This window comes from Oncorhynchus keta, chromosome 2 (assembly GCF_023373465.1).
Source record: "Oncorhynchus keta strain PuntledgeMale-10-30-2019 chromosome 2, Oket_V2, whole genome shotgun sequence".
Classification (NCBI taxonomy): Eukaryota; Metazoa; Chordata; class Actinopteri; order Salmoniformes; family Salmonidae; genus Oncorhynchus; species Oncorhynchus keta.
This window is the reverse complement of record NC_068422.1, coordinates 3,636,010-3,649,767: the sequence shown is the minus strand read 5'-3', so window position 1 is coordinate 3,649,767 and position 13,758 is coordinate 3,636,010. Positions and strand designations below refer to the sequence as shown.

Sequence of the window (13,758 nt, the reverse complement as noted above, 5' to 3'; positions counted from 1 at the left end):
CCCTATTGACTCTATTGAATATATTGACTCTATTGACCCTATTGACTATATTAACTCTATTGACACTATTAACTATATTGACACTATTGACTCAATTGACCCTGTTGACTCTATTTACTAAATTGACTATATTGGCTATATTGAGTCCATTTGCAACAGGCTACATCTGTATTATGTGTTTGATTTATAATTATTCTACTATAATGATTTATATGGGCATCTGTTGTCTGTCAGTTTGTTTTGTAAATATTGTTATTGCCTGGACTATTGGTCATAGTGATTTCGATTGTCCACTATTCATGTCATGTATAAGCCTAGCTGTGCAGACACCTCATTATTTCCTCATGGTGGAGACTTACACCAAAAAAAAATGAACAGACAATTTGCACTTCAAATGTAAATGTGGTGCATTCCCAGCAGAAATACATGCAACAGTGAAGGGTGTTTTCAAGCAAACCTCAGTGATATGTGGTTGCAAACGTTGCATGACATCTATCTATCTATCTATCTATCTATCTATCTATCTATCTATCTATCTACCTACCTATCTATGCACGCACTGCTCTTCTTGTGTCAAGGTCGATAAATTAGACGTTATAGACGTTATAGGCCAGACAACCGGGATGCACTGTCGGGATCAAACACACTTTATTTTTGGCCCAATAAAAATGTAGATATGTTGGCTATCTTCATATTTTATGGGTTATTAATCTGGTCGCAAAAAAATAAAAATCCTATGACTAACAAAATGCTAAACAAGTGTGTATTATTGTCATTCAAAGCCTATTGCCCTATGATCATAATCATCGGCTAGGATATGGTTTTATGTTTTGGAAAACAGATACATGTCTTACATTATTAAAGCTATCGGTGTAATTCAGGTGCGACAGTCAGTGTTGTTGCTAGTATAAGATAATCATCTGTTGCAAATGCCAGACATACCTAACCACCCCAATGATCCACCCCTTTTCCATGTCTTTTGACGCAATAGCCCCCTGCTTGTAAGAGTAATAACCTTGCTACACGGTGGATAGACCTATCAAACACAGCAATGAGCCTCCCCGATATGTTTCCGAAAAGACAATGATGTAATCAGTAGGCCTACTCCAGCACATCATATCCCTGTATCTGTCACTTGAGCCCTTGGATGCGTCTCTGTCCTGACAGCCTGGTCGACTCCCCTACACTGACAGTTGTGTTACACTCCCCCATCTGGCATAGACAAGACGCAGCGCGCCTCAGAGAAAGAAACTGACGTGTTTTGCGCATTTCCTGCACCAGTGTTTAGACGGTCGGAGAAGAAAGGGAGGTGTGCAGGAAACCAAGAACAGCAACGGCGAGAAAACAGCCTGGGAGTTTAAGGAGCAAACTGAAACCAAGTACAGCAACGGCAAGAAACCCGTCTGGGAGTATAAGGAGTGAACAGAAACCAAGAAAACCACAACAGAGTCGACCTGCAACTATACACTGCTTGAGCAATTCACAAGTCGGGTAACCGGTTGGGAAACATCCCAAATGCTCGGCGAGGAGGCAGCAGTCTCTTCCAACGGTGGAATACGAGTGTTTCCAAAGCCTAGTGGAGTTGCCGAGGATAGTTTTGATAGATTTTGCTCTATCGTGTTGCGGTTTGGGTAGGCTGTTGACATTCCGACTGCTGCATAGTCGTATTTTTCCTTCATATAAACTTAAAACGTGTATTTATTCTATTCAAAAGAAAGGCTTTGTCTGGTTGAACGCCAAATGTGGATTATCATTGTGAAAACCAAGACTGTTAGAGAGCAAAAACGAGACAATTTACTCTCATTAGACTGTTTCGGGAGGACTGATTTGCATCCGATTGGTAGTCTATGTGTGTACTAGCGTGAGACGGGACAGCATTTCCCCGTTACATTTAAGTCTCAACCCATTCAAACCGTGGTCTTCATTTGAGTATTCAAACAATACATAAAACTAGGACAAATTATTTATGACCAGTTGAAGTGTTTGGGTTAAAGGAATTTATTGTAAACAACCACTCTTCTTCCAAATCCTATTGAGGAGGATTACATCACCGCCATGGTGGTTTTCAATGGGTTATTGAAGATCAGGATTTGTGAGGCGTTGGACTTGAAACCGACAGCTTGGTCTCTCAGACATGCGGTTGGCCCAAAGACCCAGACTTTTCTCTTAGACACATACATTGCACTAAACGTGGATGACTCGCGTGTGGGCCAAACTTCCACCAAACAGAAAACCAACAGCCCTGCGTGGAACGACGAGTTCGTTACGGAGGTTCATAACGGAAGGAAAATCGAACTGTCGGTGTTTCACGATGCGCCAATTGGATATGACGATTTCGTGGCCAACTGCATCATACAGTTCGAAGACATATTGCAGAATGGCAGTAAGCACTACGAGGAATGGGTATGCTTTGGCCCCTTATCATTTGGTGTTCCTTGCTCATAATGCCTTTTACCAAGATGTTTTCATCTCACTCTCAGCATCCTCATGCCCTTACGAATAGACTAAATTATTATACAAAGTTGTATTACTATTTTGCAAAACAGTCTAGGCCTTGAATTAATGTTCCTTTATCATTAACATCACCATTCACGAAAGCCCCCGGCTGGCATCCATCCACCATTGGTTTCCTGGCACTCTAGGTCACCTGTATCAAGCCAGGATCTGATAGATCTATGCGCAAATAACCCCGTTGCGTAGGAACGGTGGAGAGGAGGGTGCTTACAAGCCTGTCATAAATATTCCTATCAGCTGCGATGTAGGCAGCCTGCATTCTGAGAAAAGCAACATGTTTCCATGTCAAAAGCAAGATTGAGTTCAAATCCGATGTGGGATGGGAAGGCCAGGCAGGTAGGCCTGTAAGGCTGCGTTTACACAGGCAGACCAATTTTGATCACACACACACACTGATTGGTGTTCTGATAATGGCATTCCGAACACGTCATGCATCTACATTTACATGTGTCCACCATATCCACATTTTGTATGTTCCCGTGTTCCCGCGCTATATTCAAATGGCAGTATGCATTCTGCAAACGGTGGAATAGGCAACGTATGATAGATAATAACACAACTGATGGTAGTTGCTAACTACTGTAGCTCACTAGCCAGCTGGCCTATGTAGCTAGCTAGCAAGCAAAGCTAAATGGATTGCAAACGGGTTAGCATAACTCTCGTTTTTCTAATTATTAGTGAGCTGACTAACATTTATGAGGCCAGCAAACACTTTCCTCTCACGCTAGAAACATATTTCCTCCAACTTTATAATAAGAAGGTGCCTCGGTCCCAAAACCCACGTTCTCTGGAGACTTGAGGGAGGAGTGCTGATGACGTCACCCGCAGCATGGCTTTCGGTAGCCTGATTGCATCCAGACCGAGGAGAAATCCGCACACAATGTAACGCAGACCATCTCCTGATGTGGTCAGCCAGATCTTAACACAATCAGACCACAAAGCGACTTGTGTGCGTCTAGACCCGTCATTTCAATGGCAAATTCATATTCTGAATGCAGAAGTTGCATGTGAGTGTGACTTGAGAACACTATTGCTGAGCCTGTGACAACTTGCAATTGATTTGTCATTTGCATATGTCTTGGAAACCATGATGCCCTTGAGATGTAATTCTAATGGGGACAAAGGTCCACATACAGAGAAGTCTTTCACAACCTTCCAGATAAATACTGGAATCATGAGGTTGCCTTAGGGCCATATGCTCTCTTTTATAAGATAGGCAGCTGCAGACTCAGTTGAGAAGACATGTAGCACATGATTACACCTAATGAAGGGTCATGAACATGCGGTGCCGACAGACTGTTTTCAAAATCTACAATCGTCCACCAAATTACATGATCAATGCTATGTCCAACACATCTTCAATAAACGCTGACATGTTTTTTGGATTATGATGAGACAGATCATGTGACATAGATAATGTTATACCTTATGATAGTCTGTGAGTACGGTTACATGCACACAATAATATGATTACTGTGAATAGTCCGCTTAATATAATAGTTTGATTTAAACATTTACATGCTTTATTCCCTAATACTCCTGTTTACATGGACACATCTGAAATCAGGCTCCCTGATGGGACTTTAATAAATGCAGAAAATCGGCAATCAAAATAAACGTTCTACCACAGCGACCAGTGACCATGTTATTTTTTGATGCCTATTTGATTCTGAGTATGGACATATAAAGTTTGTATGTGAAAACAATTTCTAAGATGCACAACATTATTTTCAGAACTGACTTTACTCGCCCAAAAGACTGAAGGACAATTGCTCTGCTGGTGATAGCACATGCGCAGATCAAATATAGTGCTGTGACTCTAAGGCATTTACACAACCTAATCATTTTGGACTCATCTGTTTCAATCAGCCTATGCTTACTTCGATTATGACTTTATGCCGATTAAAATAAGTAGAGTATGGTGTTTACATGACTAAAGCCTTACTCAGCCTATTGCCATAATCAGTTTAATATTGCATTATTAGTGTGCATGTAAACATACTCAATGTGAAGAAGGATATACATATTTTACCTTTGAATTCCAGTCATGAAAACAATAGGCTGTTTTCCTTGGCCTTACTTCCCTTCAACATAGGCACACCTTCCTCAAGGTTTTCACTACAGGAGAGTGGGTGAGATTGAGGTTACCTGAAGGGAAGTAGGCCAAGGTTTGTGTGGACATCTACATATCCTTACAGGTTCTGGCCCCAAGGACATCCAAATATCAGCATCTTTTCTGACTACATCACTTCACAAACACTGCCCAACATAAAAGAAAAATAATACATCTACTAAAACATAGTTCATAAATATGTCATTACAGAATGAGATTGAACTGTATCTGTTCCGGTACCAGATTACCACATCCAAACTCCAGAGCTGTTCATATTAGGCCATGATAACAATGCTGATTATAAAATCATAGACAGGAACAAAAAAAATAATAATAATGTAGATACTCCTCATCACTGATAATGTGAGATGGATAACATGGACATCTTATAATAAAGGGTATATTCACAATAATACTGGGACTATTCATTGCCTTGAAGGCAATTCTGTTCCTCAGTATGACACTAAAGCAAAGGCTATTATGACACTTTCCCTGTGAGGGAGGAACATTTTCATAAATACTGGGTTGCTTTATTCCTCTTTTGAGTAGTTCTGTTCTCTTGGCCTCAGCGTGTGCTCTGTTCTCCTGGCCTCGGCATGGCAGATGGATAGGTGTGCTCTGTTCTCCTGGCCTCGGCATGGCAGATGGATAGGTCTGCTCTGTTCTCCTGGCCTCGGCATGGAAGATGGATAGGTGTGCTCTGTTCTTCTGGCCTCGGCATGGCAGATGGATAGGTGTGCTCTGTTCTCCTGGCCTCGGCATGGCAGATGGATAGGTGTGCTCTGTTCTCCTGGCCTCGGCATGGCAGATGGATAGGTGTGCTCTGTTCTCCTGGCCTCGGCATGGCAGGTGGATAGGTGTGCTCTGTTATCCTGGCCTCGGCATGGCAGATGCATAGGTGTGCTCTGTTCTCCTGGCTTCGGCATGGCAGATGGATAGGTGTGCTCTGTTCTCCTGGCCTCGGCATGGCAGATGGATAGGTATGCTCTGTTCTCCTGGCCTCGGCATGGCAGATGGATAGGTGTGCTCTGTTCTCCTGGCCTCGGCATGGCAGATGGATAGGTGTGCTCCTGGCCTTGGCATGGCAGGTGGATAGATAGGTGTGCTCCTGGCCCTGGCATGGCAGATGGATAGGTGTGCTCTGTTCTCCTGGCCTCGGTATGGCAGATGGATAGGTGTGCTCCTGGCCTTGGCATGGCAGGTGAATAGATAGGTGTGCTCTGTTATCCTGCGTGGCAGGTGGATAGATAGGTGTGCTCTGTTATCCTGCGTGGCAGGTGGATAGATCGGTGTGCTCTGTTATCCTGCGTGGCAGGTGGATAGATAGGTGTGCTCTGTTATCCTGCGCGGCAGGTGGATAGATAGGTGTGCTCTGTTATCCTGCGTGGCAGGTGGATAGATAGGTGTGCTCTGTTATCCTGCGTGGCAGGTGGATAGAAAGGTGTGCTCTGTTATCCTGCGTGGCAGGTGGATAGATAGGTGTGCTCTGTTATCCTGCGTGGCAGGTGGATAGATAGGGGTGCTCTGTTATCCTGCGTGGCAGGTGGATAGATAGGTGTGCTCTGTTATCCTGCGTGGCAGGTGGATAGATAGGTGTGCTCTGTTATCCTGCGTGGCAGGTGGATAGAAAGGTGTGCTCTGTTATCCTGGCCTTGGCATGGCAGGTGCATAGAAAGGTGTGCTCTGTTATCCTGCGTGGCAGGTGGATAGATAGGTGTGCTCTGTTATCCTGGCCTTGGCGTGGCAGGTGGATAGAAAGGTGTGCTCTGTTATCCTGCGTGGCAGGTGGATAGAAAGGTGTGCTCTGTTATCCTGCGTGGCAGGTGGATAGATAGGTGTGCTCTGTTATCCTGCGTGGCAGGTGGATAGATAGGTGTGCTCTGTTATCCTGGCCTTGGCGTGGCAGGTGGATAGAAAGGTGTGCTCTGTTATCCTGCGTGGCAGGTGGATAGATAGGTGTGCTCTGTTATCCTGCGTGGCAGGTGGATAGATAGGTGTGCTCTGTTATCCTGCGTGGCAGGTGGATAGATAGGTGTGCTCTGTTATCCTGCGTGGCAGGTGGATAGATAGGTGTGCTCTGTTATCCTGCGTGGCAGGTGGATAGAAAGGTGTGCTCTGTTATCCTGCGTGGCAGGTGGATAGATAGGTGTGCTCTGTTATCCTGCGTGGCAGGTGGATAGATAGGTGTGCTCTGTTATCCTGGCCTTGGCGTGGCAGGTGGATAGAAAGGTGTGCTCTGTTATCCTGCGTGGCAGGTGGATAGATAGGTGTGCTCTGTTATCCTGCGTGGCAGGTGGATAGATAGGTGTGCTCTGTTATCCTGCGTGGCAGGTGGATAGATAGGTGTGCTCTGTTATCCTGCGTGGCAGGTGGATAGAAAGGTGTGCTCTGTTATCCTGCGTGGCAGGTGGATAGATAGGTGTGCTCTGTTATCCTGCGTGGCAGGTGGATAGATAGGTGTGCTCTGTTATCCTGGCCTTGGCGTGGCAGGTGGATAGAAAGGTGTGCTCTGTTATCCTGCGTGGCAGGTGGATAGATAGGTGTGCTCTGTTATCCTGCGTGGCAGGTGGATAGATAGGTGTGCTCTGTTATCCTGCGTGGCAGGTGGATAGATAGGTGTGCTCTGTTATCCTGCGTGGCAGGTGGATAGATAGGTGTGCTCTGTTATCCTGCGTGGCAGGTGGATAGATAGGTGTGCTCTGTTATCCTGCGTGGCAGGTGGATAGATAGGTGTGCTCTGTTATCCTGCGTGGCAGGTGGATAGATAGGTGTGCTTTGTTATCCTGCGTGGCAGGTGGATAGAAAGGTGTGCTCTGTTATCCTGGCCTGTGCTCTTCTGACAGACAGCTTTCACATACAGTACATTCTGAAGAGGAATACACAGGATACACATGGTACACAGTACAATGAAATGCTGACATACAGGTCCACTCTCGACAGTGTGTCTGAGGTAGGCGGGAGCCTGGATTATTGATTAGACTCTATCAGGTCCATTGTGAGTTGGAGGAGAAGGTATACAGTTCGTTGACGGTCCGGGGAAGCTCAGGGCAATAGGGTTTCTGTCTGTTTGACTTGTCGGGCTGGGAATGTTCTGTGCTGATGTTGATGGATCAGGCTCTGTCATCACCTTGCACGTCTCAGGAGAGTGTGCTTGGTTCATAGCTCTACGGACCATCTGTTCTCGGCTGGGCTGACTGGGCTGAAGGAGTTCTGTCCTTGGCTTACCCTCCCTCTCATTTTCATTCTAGGTAGTTTGGAGATTGCAACCCTGGGAACAAAATGTCAGTTTAGGGGTGTTGGTAAGTGCTAAGCATTGTGTATGTATTCCAGATGGAGAGACTGTTGTCCTGCTCTGACCTAAACAGCATTGCTCTCTGTGTCCTTTCCTTCCATCTCTCCTTGCTCCTTGTGTCCTTTCCTTCCATCTTTCCTTTCTCCTTGTGTCCTTTCTTTACATCTCTCCTTGCTCTCTGTGTCCTTTCCTTCCATCTTTCCTTTCTCCTTGTGTCCTTTCTTTCCATCTCCCCATGCTCTCTGTGTACTTTCCTTTCATCTCTCCTTGCTCCTTGTGTCCTTTCCTTCCATCTCTCCTTGCCCATTGTTTATGTGCAGCTCCTCATAGGTGGGCCCCATGATTAATGTCCAAAATGCAAAGCATGTTGCCTAATTTAGAAGGCTTGCCAACGATTACTCCTCGAAGAACCTGTCTGAACTTGTACCCTGGTAGGAACGTGTAGACATGCACTCTAAGATGCACAGGTGTATGCATGCACAGGTGTATGCATGCACAGACATAGTACTCTCTCTCTCTCTCTCTCTCTCTCTCTCTCTCTCTCTCTCTCTCTCTCTCTCTCTCTCTCTCTCTCTCTCCCCCTCTCTCTCTCTCTCTCTCTCTCTCTCTCTCACTCCCCCCTCTCTCTCTCTCTCTCTCTCTCTCTCTCTCTCTCTCTCTCTCTCACCCCCCTCTCTCTCTCTCCTCTCTCTCTCTCTCTCTCTCTCTCTCTCTCACCCCCTCTCACTCACTCACTCACTCACTCACTCACTCACTCACTCACTCACACACACATGCACACACACACACACACACACATACAACAAAACATATTGGAGGGATGGATACACATGCTGACTCAAACATTACCGTCACAATAGCTGTATCTTTCATGGTTCATTTTGTTCATGTTTTTTTCAGAGTGTCTCTGTCTTTTGACAATGGGCCTTGTGAGTTTCTGTGACTGTTAGAACTTGTTAATTAGGAGGCTTGAGCAGCAGTTGGCATAGTATGGCTTTGATTGTAGACTATCCAAGACAATGAGAAGTGTATTTGAGCTTATACATTCCAAACCGTTTTAGTCAACAGTAGGTTTGTAAAACATCTTAATTTGCTTTCAGTCAAGGCAGTCAGTCCAGCAGATTTGGTAATAGGGAGAGTGAAGCGTGAGATTGTCCGGCTGTGTAAACTTCAGTGGCTGAGTGTTATGAGGGTGGGGTGAAACAGTATGTGTCAGCCTGGGCAGGCCTCTTTGTCTGGGCCCCTCCTGTGTATGCCTTATCCTCAGACAGCAGCTGCATCTAGCCCCCTCCTGTCTCTATGCTAGCATGTCCCCAGGCACCCTCATTTGTTGATTTCTGTGATCGAAAAAGCCTTGGTTTCACGCATGTCAACATCAGAAGCCTCCTCCCTAAGTTTGTTTTACTCACTGCTTTAGCACACTCTGCTAACCCTGATGTCCTTGCCGTGTCTGAATCCTGGCTCAGGAAGGCCACCAAAAATTCAGAGATTTCCATACCCAACTATAACATTTTCCGTCAAGATAGAACTGCCAAAGGGGGAGGAGTTGCAGTCTACTGCAGAGATAGCCTGCAAAGTAATGTCATACTTTCCAGGTCCATACCCAAACAGTTCGAACTACTAATTTTGAAAATTACTCTCTCCAGAAATAAGTCTCTCACTGTTGCCGCCTGCTTACCGACCCCCCTCAGCTCCCAGCTGTGCCCTGGACACCATTTGTGAATTGATCGCCCCCCATCTAGCTTCAGAGTTTGTTCTGTTAGGTGACCTAAACTGGGATATGCTTAACACCCCGGCAGTCCTACAATCTAAGCTAGATGCCCTCAATCTCACACAAATCATTACATTTACATTTAAGTCATTTAGCAGACGCTCTTATCCAGAGCGACTTACAAATTGGTGCATACACCTTATGACATCCAGTGGAACAGCCACTTACAATAGTGCATCTAAATCTTTTTAGGGGGGGTGAGAAGGATTACTTACCCTATCCTAGGTATTCCTTGAAGAGGTGGGGTTTCAGGTGTCTCCGGAAGGTGGTGATTGACTCCGCTGTCCTGGCGTCGTGAGGGAGTTTGTTCCACCATTGGGGGGCCAGAGCAGCGAACAGTTTTGACTGGGCTGAATCAAGGAACCCACCAGGTACAACCCTAAGTCTGTAAACAAGGGCACCCTCATAGACGTCATCCTGACCAACTGACCCTCCAAATACACCTCCGTTGTCTTCAACCAGGATCTCAGCGATCACTACCTCATTGCCTGTATCCGCTACAGAGCCGCAGTCAAATGACCACCCCTCATCACTGTCAAACGCTCCCTAAAACACTTCTGTGAGCAGGCCTTTCTAATCGACCTGGCCCGGGTATCCTGGAAGGACATTGACCTCATCCCGTCAGTTGAGGATGCCTGGTCATTCTTTAAAAGTAACTTCCTCACCATTTTAGATAAGCATGCTCCGTTCAAAAAATGCAGAACTAAGAACAGATATAGCCTTTGGTTCATTCCAGACCTGACTGCCCTCGACCAGCACAAAAACATCCTGTGGCAGACTGCAATAGCATCGAATAGTCCCCGCGATATGCAACTGTTCAGGGAAGTCAGGAACCAATACACGCAGTCAGTCAGGAAAGCTAAGGCCAGCTTCTTCAGGCAGAAATTTGCATCCTGTAGCTCCAACTCCAAAAAGATCTGGGACACTGTGAAGTCCATGGAGAACAAGAGCACCTCCTCCCAGTTGCCCACTGCACTGAGGCTAGGTAACACGGTCACCACCGATAAATTCATGATTATCGAAAACTTCAACAAGCATTTCTCAACGGCTGGCCATGCCTTCTGCCTGGCTACTCCAACCTCGGCCAACAGCTCGGCCCCCCCCGCAGCTACTCGCCCAAGCCTCTCCAGGTTCTCCTTTACCCAAATCCAGATAGCAGATGTTCTGAAAGAGCTGCAAAACCTGGACCCGTACAAATCAGCTGGGCTTGACAATCTGGACCCTCTATTTCTGAAACTAACCGCCGCCATTGTCGCAACCCCTATTACCAGCCTGTTCAACCTCTCTTTCATATCGTCTGAGATCCCCAAGGATTGGAAAGCTGCCGCAGTCATCCCCCTCTTCAAAGGGGGAGACACCCTGGACCCAAACTGTTACAGACCTATATCCATCCTGCCCTGCCTATCTAAGGTCTTCGAAAGCCAAGTCAACAAACAGGTCACTGACCATCTCGAATCCCACCGTACCTTCTCTGCTGTGCAATCTGGTTTCCGAGCCGGTCACGGGTGCACCTCAGCCACGCTCAAGGTACTAAACGATATCATAACCGCCATCGATAAAAGACAGTACTGTGCAGCCGTCTTCATCGACCTTGCCAAGGCTTTCGACTCTGTCAATCACCATATTCTTATCGGCAGACTCAGTAGCCTCGGTTTTTCGGATGACTGCCTTGCCTGGTTCACCAACTATTTTGCAGACAGAGTTCAGTGTGTCAAATCGGAGGGCATGCTGTCCGGACCTCTGGCAGTCTCTATGGGGGTGCCACAGGGTTCAATCCTCGGGCCGACTCTTTTCTCTGTATATATCAATGATGTTGCTCTTGCTGCGGGCGATTCCCTGATCCACCTCTACGCAGACGACACCATTCTATATACTTCCGGCCCGTCCTTGGACACTGTGCTATCTAACCTCCAAACGAGCTTCAATGCCATACAACACTCCTTCCGTGGCCTCCAACTGCTCTTAAACGCTAGTAAAACCAAATGCATGCTTTTCAACCGTTTGCTGCCTGCACCCGCACGCCTGACCAGCATCACCACCCTGGACGGTTCAGACCTTGAATATGTGGACATCTATAAGTACCCTAGGTGTCTGGCTAGAATGTAAACTCTCCTTCCAGACTCATATCAAACATCTCCAATCGAAAATCAAATCTAGAGTCGGCTTTCTATTCCGCAACAAAGCCTCCTTCACTCACGCCGCCAAACTTACCCTAGTAAAACTGACTATCCTACCGATCCTCGACTTCGGCGATGTCATCTACAAAATTGCTTCCAACCCTCTACTCAGCAAACTGGATGCAGTTTATCACAGTGCAATCCGTTTTGTCACTAAAGCACCTTATACCACCCACCACTGCGACCTGTATGCTCTAATCGGCTGGTCCTCGCTACATATTCGTCGCCAGACCCACGGGCTCCAGGTCATCTACAAGTCCATGCTAGGTAAAGCTCCGCCTTATCTCAGTTCACTGGTCACGATGGCAACACCCATCCGTAGCACGCGCTCCAGCAGGTGTATCTCACTGATCATCCCTAAAGCCAACACCTCATTTGGCCGCCTTTCGTTCCAGTTCTCTGCTGCCTGTGACTGGAACGAATTGCAAAAATCGCAGAAGACTTTTATCTCCCTCACCAACTTCCAACATCTGCTATCTGAGCAGCTAACCGATCACTGCAGCTGTACATAGTCTATCGTTAAATAGCCCACCCATTTTTACCTACCTCATCCCCATACTGTTTTTATTTATTTACTTTTCTGCTCTTTTGCACACCAATATCTCTGTACATGACCATCTGATCATTTATCACTCCAGTGTTCATCTGCATAATTGTAATTATTCGCCTACCTCCTCATGCCTTTTGCACACAATGTATATAGACTCCCTATTTTTCTACTGTGTTATTGACTTGTTAATTGTTTACTCCATGTGCAACTCTGTGTTGTCTGTTCACATTGCTATACTTTATCTTGGCCAGGTCGCAGTTGCAAATGAGAACTTGTTCTCAACTAGCCTACCTGGTTAAATAAAGGTGAAACATTTTTGAAAAAAGAAAATAGCCCAGACTTCGTAGCCTCTCTCTGCCTCTCTCCCCCTCCTGTCTCATTGCTAGCCCCAGGCTTCGTAGCCCCCGTCTCTATGCTAGCCCAGACTTCGTAGCCTCTCTCTGCCTCTCTCCCCCTCCTGTCTCATTGCTAGCCCCAGGCTTCGTAGCCTCTCTCCCCCTCCTGTCTCATTGCTATCCCCAGGCATCTTAGCCTCTCTCCCCCTCCTGTCTCATTGCTAGCCCCAGGCTTTGTAGCCCCCCCTGTCTCATTGCTAACCCCAGGCTTTGTAGCCTCTCTCCCCCTCCTGTCTCATTGCTAGCCCCAGGCTTCATAGCCTCTCTCCCCCTCCTGTCTCATTGCTAGCCCCAGGCTTCGTAGCCTCTCCCCCCCTCCTGTCTCATTGCTAGCCCCAGGCTTCGTAGCCTCTCTCCTCCTCCTGTATCATTGCTAGCCCCAGGCTTTGTAGCCTCTCCCCCCCTCCTGTCTCATTGCTAGCCCCATTGAATTGGACTTAACTCCAGTATGAATGTGTGTGTGTGATAGAGTGTGAAAGAGCGGCAGAGGCAGAAACGGAAAGTGAGCATGTGTGATGGAGTAAGAGAGAGTGTGAGAGCCAGGGGGAGACCTCTCTCTGAACCTCTGGTGGGATTCCATTCTTACTTGAGTATAGTAGAGGAGAACTAGGAGGCCACATCATGTTTGATGGTCTTGTAACACCATACTTTCTTTTTATAAACCCTAGAGAATGGGAACAGTTATTATTTTCTGCTTCATGAACAATAAAGTTGCTTAAATCTGAACTGGCTGATTATGGAGCCAGGCTGTTTTTAGAAATGATCAACAAAGTAAACAAACCTGTCTGAAACTGTTGGCCCAATTTTGTGGTGCCGACTCAGTCAGGTACATAAAATGTGGGTGTGCCGGTGTACTTGTATGTGTGACCACACTTTTGAGTGTTGAACGTGTTCCCTAGAAAAGCTCCATGCCCTATAGGTAGGACAGGCACAAACTGCCCGAACT

General features: G+C 46.5%; 1 protein-coding gene and 2 long non-coding RNA genes across 7 annotated transcripts in view; all 3 read left to right on the top strand.

Annotated features, from left to right (window-relative positions):
- The first annotated feature begins 1,123 nt into the window (after positions 1-1,123).
- The window catches only part of LOC118378942 (protein kinase C epsilon type), a 302,141-nt gene continuing 289,506 nt past the window's right edge, over positions 1,124-13,758 (top strand). For 2 of the 4 annotated variants that reach the window (XR_008071101.1, XM_052470873.1), the window contains exons 1-2: positions 1,125-2,403; positions 7,876-7,926. Coding sequence is in view for 3 of the 4 variants with exons in the window: in XM_052470873.1 (XP_052326833.1) it covers positions 2,056-2,403; positions 7,876-7,926 (399 nt within the window). In the remaining variant the exon portion in view is untranslated. Of the gene's footprint in view, positions 2,404-7,875; positions 7,927-13,758 lie in introns of all 4 variants that reach the window. The other 2 variants (XM_052470879.1, XM_052470877.1) reach the window with 2 other exon arrangements.
- Positions 4,974-5,638, top strand: LOC127909437 (uncharacterized). Its single transcript, XR_008071106.1, has 3 exons — positions 4,974-5,279; positions 5,362-5,476; positions 5,559-5,638. It is a non-coding gene; the product is annotated as an uncharacterized LOC127909437 (long non-coding RNA).
- LOC127909436 (uncharacterized) lies at positions 6,132-7,807 on the top strand. 2 transcript variants are annotated; one of them, XR_008071105.1, is made up of 5 exons: positions 6,132-6,208; positions 6,247-6,571; positions 6,724-6,958; positions 6,997-7,034; positions 7,422-7,452. It is a non-coding gene; the product is annotated as an uncharacterized LOC127909436 (long non-coding RNA). The 2 variants fall into 2 exon arrangements; XR_008071104.1 differs by having other exon boundaries at positions 6,724-6,882; positions 6,997-7,807.